The 7,232-nt window shown below is 39.0% G+C and overlaps 1 protein-coding gene across 1 annotated transcript in view; it reads right to left on the bottom strand.

Moving 5' to 3' along the window:
• Positions 1-7,232, bottom strand: part of TPST1 (tyrosylprotein sulfotransferase 1) — a 32,437-nt gene that overhangs the window by 16,856 nt on the left and 8,349 nt on the right. The window contains exon 2 of the mRNA XM_035900610.1: positions 5,913-6,856. Within this exon, the coding sequence (XP_035756503.1) occupies positions 5,913-6,757 (845 nt within the window). The 5' untranslated portion in view covers positions 6,758-6,856. The remainder of the gene's footprint in view (positions 1-5,912; positions 6,857-7,232) is intronic.

The following is a 7,232-nucleotide window of genomic DNA, read 5'->3' as shown; positions in this document are numbered from 1 at the left end:
ATGCATTTTGGATGTCAAGGTTTATCTTTCTTTTAAAGCAGATTAAAAATCAGATAAAACACATATACAAGTTGCCTAAAGGAATATTTGCATCTGCACTGCAAGTAATACCACAAGGTACACCATTGTATCAGTAGTTCCTGCTGGCTGGCTATATCTGCCTCAAACCTGATGCTAAGCATAGAGCTGTCAAATCCACTTGGCAGCTATCATCCTTTCTGGGCCTTATTTACATCAAAGAATTTTGATCTCAAAAAGCACTACCACCCAGAAAACAAAATTGTTATACTTGAAAGTAACAGTGCAAAGCATAACACCAGTACCTCATCCATACAAGATAAAGAATAAGAACACCAAGATTCAAATTGATTCTCAGGCAGCTAATTCTTTAGTTATACAGCAGCCAGAATATGAGAAAACATCTTCTGAGAAAAAGAAATGGAAATTTCATTAAATATTCCTGATAGTTTCTGAGTCCAGAAGCCTGAACCAAAGTCAAATTGCTCTCAAGACTGACATCAGTCAACTTACAAGAGGAACAAGTTTGATCAGTTATCTAATTAACCTCATGAGTCCAAGAAGCTGAAAAATTATTGCACAGCAGACAAACATTAAATCAATAGCAAGAGGCATCCCATTCAGATGCATACTGTACTGTGCAATGAACTATGCATGCATGTCTGCCAGTCATTAACTCAACTTGATCTTAACACCAGTCTCTAGTTTGGTACTTTTTTACTTGTCATCACAGCTAAAATTCTTCCAGGACAGAGGAAGGAAGTTAGTCATATGATACTGGAAGGTCACTAACTTAAGTACTTCAAATACAATCAACAAAGAACAAACCAGACGGGGAAATGGTCACCCATGGGGAAACTGTCTTGGCAAGCAGGGCCCTCACAGATTGCTGCAAAAGGTGTTTGATGGAAGCCAATGAGTAAGCACCTGACAAACAAACAACTCTAAGACAACCCCCAGAGTTTTCAATTTTACTCTCTTCAACCATTTTCAGTAGCTTAAACCAAAGGCAGGAACTCAGAATGGGATTTCTGGGACCAGGGAGTTGCAACTGAATTTCAGCCTTCCCGAGGGCTGCTGGCCTGAGGTCACAAGTCTGTATAGCAAACTAAGAAGTCTGGGCATTGCCTTTTTGATCCTTCTAATTAAAAGATGAGCACCTGACTTCACATCAAATTAGCAAGAAAATAGCTGTTAAGAGTTGAGTTTCAGAAGTTCAAAGTGGCAAGGCAGTGGACAAAGCACCACAGCAGTCAGGAGCCTGTAGAACTACGGTGAGTGGGACCCTCAAGAAAAATTTATCACTAGGTGTTTGAAAAGTATAAGATTTATAGTCCTCTCCCTCTCAGACAGAGCCAGCCAAGCCCAAAATACCTTCACCAAAACTGTAGATTGATTTGACCATTTAAAATAAGGGTGATACTACGAGAACCAGGTAATGGGCTTGGCTAATAGTTTATTGGAACCCTAAAAAAAAAAAAAAAAGGGTGTTACACATCAATTAGGATCTAAATTAGTACACAGATTAATAACTCGTCCTGAAGTAAAAGCATATTTAAAATGTGTATGTTTTGCCCCACTGTCACTTTAGTCAACAATAAGCTCAGAATGAAACACTTCCTAGTGATTAGTATCTGGCAAGAGATGAGCATTTAGCTGCTCCTAGGCACCAATTCAAAAATACACTATAGCACATTTAGTCTTCTGTTTAAATCCTTTTCTGTCCTTTGAGTCAAGGGGGGAAGAAAAGTAAAACACAATTTGTGGGAAAGATTCTTCAGACCAAAGAATATCTGAGGAGTATGGGGCAAGACAGAGAGGGGATAGGAGGAAAAAAACCAGCCCAAAATCCAAACAAAGCAAACCAAGGAGACGTACCAAGTCTTGGCAAATTTGATTGTGCATATGGCAAACGCTGCCTGGTCAGTGCTTCCAGGCTCCACTGCAAAACCGCAGAAAGAGTTTCAGCTGTGAAAGCAGCTGGTAGCATGAAACACAGGACTAACCCCAAATACTTCTGCATCTGTACCAGAATCAAACAGATGTATTAAAAATAGTATATTCTGAAGTAGTTTTGCATAGGCAGCTATTTTCATAATAAGCCTAAGACAAATTGCTGTAAAGGGTTGACATTTCTTTGCATCAGTGGTCACCACAGCTGTTTGCAGAGCTATATTAACAATACTAGTTATAGCATGTAGTCCAGCCGTAATACATTCCTTGAACAGCCACGCTGGCAATTACTTCAAACCACAGGTTTGACACTGCTACAAATACTGTTGCGCACATCCTTAAAACCCTTGCAGTGTTTCTCCTTACAGCTGGCTAAAAGCCAAAATAAGGGGCGAAAATGCTAAGTAAAATAGAACAACGGTGCAGCTAGGGCTGCACAAGCAACAGAAAAAGCAGGGATTACTAAGCAAATGCAGAAGAGAGTAAGGCAGCCAACAGTTTCCTCAAATCAAGCAGCCAGGGGAAAAGACAAAGTCAGAATCTTAAATACAGACTGTCCAGTATCCAATATTGCTATTAAGAGACTATTGCATAAGAGTTTCTGAGCCTGGAATAATAGAAAAATGGAGTCAGCTCACTGCCTGAAGAATTCTGCAAGCCACTGGGTGGCTAGCTCAGCTCTAGAAGACAAACACCCTGCACACACAATTTGACTCTATATACCACTGAAAATAAAACACCTTACACTGACCTGGAGTCTCATTCATCCAATACAGATTTCATCTGACAGAGTTAATTCTGATTTCAGATTAGTTAAAAATATATTCTTAAACTTTCGCTTTCTGTTACCAGGTAATAACATCATTATAAAAGATCTTTTAGCATTACTGCAACCTCTTTCTCAAAGTGTTTTTAAGTATTTCAAGACAACAAACTCTTGTCAGATTTTTTTCCAAAAAACCCTCCAACAGTTAAAACACCTCCAGGCATCTTATGTTGGACCTGACTTGGGCAGGCATCATGCCTCTGGAGCCCATACCGAGCCTATCTGAAAGTCTTAAAGGTGAGTGGAAGATGATCGATGCAGGTTTCTCTGCTCATTTTCTTAAGTCTTTCCACAGTACCACACCCTTTGCAGATTATAATCAGTAAAAACTGTAACATAATTTGAGTGTTCTGATTTTAATATACTATTTTGAAACAGCCTGAAGCACTTGGTGCCAGGCACGTGGTAAATTAAAGCTTTGTGAGAAGAGAGAATTGTAATAGACGGCAGTGTTTTGAATTTCCTTAGATTATCTCTGAAGTGATCTTCAGCACTGTCCCTTTGGATTATCAGGTAGGTGAAAGCTGCTAACCAGAATACAGAGCTCCACTGCTCCAGACTCTGTTGTTTCGGCTGAAAGACGACAATGTTCACTCTGTGAAGTAAAGAGCACTCTCCTGTAAGCCTGAAGAGAAATTCTAAGTCATAAGAGAACAACATTGGTTAGAACCTGACCCGGAACTTAACAGCCATGCATACCCAAGGCCGTAAAGAATTTTGCTGCAGCTGAGAACAAGCCAAATGCAACTTGATAGAAGGAAAACTAAGTCTAATACAAGGTATGTTTTGTTCAGCTGTCAAAATTTGATAAGCTGTCTGTGGCAGACTCTAAAGTTCTCAGTAAACTACCTAGCAAGCATCTTTTCAAAGAGTAATTTTTCTGGACAGTTAGCCCCTGCCCTGGGCAAGGACCCTCTGTCCCTGTCCACGGCACTCTGCTGCACACGAGGGGGCACTGAGGACCTGGGGATGCCAAAAGCAGGAGGTTTTAACTGGTACAAGGAAATAAAACTGGGGAATCTCAAGCTCTCCCTGCACAATTTCAATTACTAGCATATAAATACACAAAACAGACATCCAAGTTAGAGAATTTCATATTCACTGTTTTCTCTGCCTGTGAAAGACTGAGCACTGAAATCATTATCAAATTATAAAGGTCTCTTGCAACGGAAAACAAATCTCCCCATATATTTCAAGGGTATTCGATTAGATAAACACCACAGACATAACACTAATAAACCATTCTTTTTCCACTATTGCCAAAGCCTTCTGAAAACATAAATTACTTTGACATATCATCTCATGAGAGATAATAAAAGCAAAAAGAATTCCATGAGCAGATTGAATTGAGGGTCACATACTTCCATACTTGTTTGTCTTAAATTTGAAAGTTTGATTGAATCATAAAGCTACATCTTAAACAATCTGTTTTCTTAGTCTTTGGAGACATGAACAAGTATTGTCAACTCCTCACATCCCATTTCATCAGATTTACCAAGAAGTATTACTTGAAACTGTATGAATTCAGTAAGGCTACTGAGTTTTATAGTATAGAGGTTCATTAATTTTTAAAAATGCTAATCTGGAAGCTGTAAGGTACTAATACTTTACTAGAAATGACATTACGCATAGTTATTTTTTACAGCACACTTAACAGAACTTGGCAATCACCTATTTATATCAGTAAAAGTGAGTTCACTCCCCCCTCAGCTGCCAGTGTGAAGCAGGAACATGATACAGGTAAGTAAAGGGAAGTTCGCATACAGATACAGCTTGCAGAGACGTACACTGCTTCGGGTTAACAGTATCAGAAGGCTTCAATCTGCTAACAAACAATACCACAAAGAAAAGGCTGAGATGCTTCTTGATACTCGGCCAACACAGTGGTGGTGGCTGTGTTTCTTCAGTGGGAATGGTGATGCAAAACCTCCAGACTGTAAATTTATAACCATTATCTGAGTTTTAAATTCTCTTTGTAGCTGCTAATAATTCTATGATTTGCTTTAAATCATATTCCCCTACAAAAGATTAGAAAATCCACACTTTCCTAGGCTTTAAATAAACAAAACCTCCCAATTGTTATTTCTCAAAACTGTAGTTTAAAAAAAAAATAAAAATAAATCACTCTGTATTCCACAGTTTGACATGTCTCTACCCAGCCCACACTGCTTGCTGTGCAATGTGGCTCTGTTACTCAGAAGCACTTGGCCAGTGATGAGTATTCAAAAAACAGAAGCCAAGGACTGGGCATGCCTTGCGGTTGGAATAGGGCTTTTTAATCAATATTTTAGAAACTTAACCAAGACAATCTGGTAGACCTATCTGTCACAGGAAAAAAAAGGAAGAAGAGAGATTCAAATATTCATACCTTTCCCCACCGTAAAGACTAGCCAGCTCCCCTATCTCAGCAGCTCTGCTGTAAACAATGGCCAAGAAACCAGAAAGAGTAGTTCAGCTGGAGAATTAACTGGCTTTTTTTTTTTCTTTCACTATACCTATTTAGGTTTTCTAAGCAGAGCTGAATTCTGGTTTCTGAAAGTAGCTAAGTCAGTTTGCTTACAACAAGGTTCATTTTATTCAAAATGCTTGTCCTTTTAGGAGCACATGCCAAAAGAAAAGCACGCCAATTCTGCTTTCTATTTTGTTGGAACAGTTTTTCAAGTTTCCTGGAAGAGTATGTTCTTGGCAAATATAACTCATAGGCCATTCTGGCATTGGCAACAATATTTAAGTTCCTGAAATGGGTGATCTTGCTAGGATGAGTAACACCAGTCTAGGTAAGAGAGTCCAGCTTTGTTTTGGGGCACAGGGAAAAGCAAAGCTATATTGGAAGAAAGGCTGATAGTAGACATCCAAATTCAAGTTAGGCTGACCATTAGTTAAAAGTTTGTTTGTATGCTCCCATACACGTTAGCGGGACAACTGTTTAGCAGGAGCAGAGACTGCAAATTGTTAGTTAACAATCATTCTTACTTTCCAGACAATCTGCATCATAAATCAGCTTCCTGATTAGCTACTTAAAAACTGAAACCAAGTTATGACTAGTCTTTTATACGCAAAAGGTAGTATTTTACCTCAGAACAATACAAGGTAAAGGAGGAACGCTCATACTCACTTTGAAAGAGAAACACCCCCTGCTTTTCCAATCATTTCTTCATGGTGCAGCACTGCTTGGTTCCAGGGTATGCGAAGAAACTTCAAGAGAGTTCTCATCCATCTTTCAGGATGCAATACGAGTTGTTCATAATGTACCAGCATACACCTTTCAAAACCAACCTCCATACACTGGTTATACATGGTTTCTATAGCACGATTCCACTTGGTCAAGCAGTCCCTGTAGCTGTTAAGGTCAAAGCCAGCTATCGTGACTTTTCTAGATATCATGGAATGCACAGATGCACGACCATCCCGTACCATTAGAAGAAATTTGGCATTGGGGAAAATTCTAGCAAGATAAGTTAAGGATTTTAAAGCAAAAGGATCTTTGTTACACAAATACGGAGCAGGCTCTCCATGTTTCACAATGATTTCCAATAAAAATGCTTGCATGGCTGAGTCTAGAACCTCATCTGTGACTCCAGCTTCATCCAGTCGGATCTTCTCTTTGCTTGATCTAGCCCACATCTGCTTAACTGCCAGAATTCGTGGGATTACCCTTGTCTCTTCTCCACATCGAATATCCGGATGGGCATCAAGCATGGCACGCATTAAGGTAGTGCCGCTTCGAGGTACTCCTCCAATAAATATTAAAGGCATGTCTTTGTTGTAAGCAAAGGTTTTGTTTGGATTTACATTGGAAGCAGTTCTTACTGTGCTTCTCACGCTTTCCATCCTCACAGGCTGGCTGCGTTCTTCTATTCGATGGTGACACTCCATAGCATGTTGGCCCAAATAAAACACTGTCACTGAACTGATCACCAGACACGCCAACAGCAAGTTCTGTTTGAGTTTTCCAACCATTTTGATAAAGACTGTCACTTCAAAATAAAGAGACCTTCTATTTCAAATTATCTTCTAGTTCACATGCCATGGGAATCCTAATCCAAAATAAATTAAGGTCTGGCAAGTGGGGGGGAAAAAAAAAAAAAGAACAATTTAGAACTTTGTTAAGAACTACTACGAAAAATCAACAAGAGAAATACCTGACAGCATTTAATAAAAATATCACCTCCTGATGTTGCATTAGGACCACTAAATGCAAAGTCTAAACATGATCCCATAATAAAAAACCTTTTTATTTACCCATAGAAGCAACAAAAAACATAACAAGATTCACTACTACAATTACTATTTATGTAGAATTTCTCTGGTACATGTTAATAAAATATTTGAAAGAATTCTACCACCCGATAGCTACTGCTAAGCTTTACAGTCAAGCAAAGACATCATTTATATGGGACTCTACATGTTAAAACACTAATTATTAAGGAACCGC

Source organism: Egretta garzetta, unplaced genomic scaffold, assembly GCF_000687185.1.
Source record: "Egretta garzetta isolate BGI_Z169 unplaced genomic scaffold, ASM68718v1 scaffold108, whole genome shotgun sequence".
In the NCBI taxonomy this organism is placed as follows: domain Eukaryota; kingdom Metazoa; phylum Chordata; class Aves; order Pelecaniformes; family Ardeidae; genus Egretta; species Egretta garzetta.
Note: the sequence above shows the minus strand (reverse complement) of the source record. Positions and strands in the feature narration are given on the sequence as shown.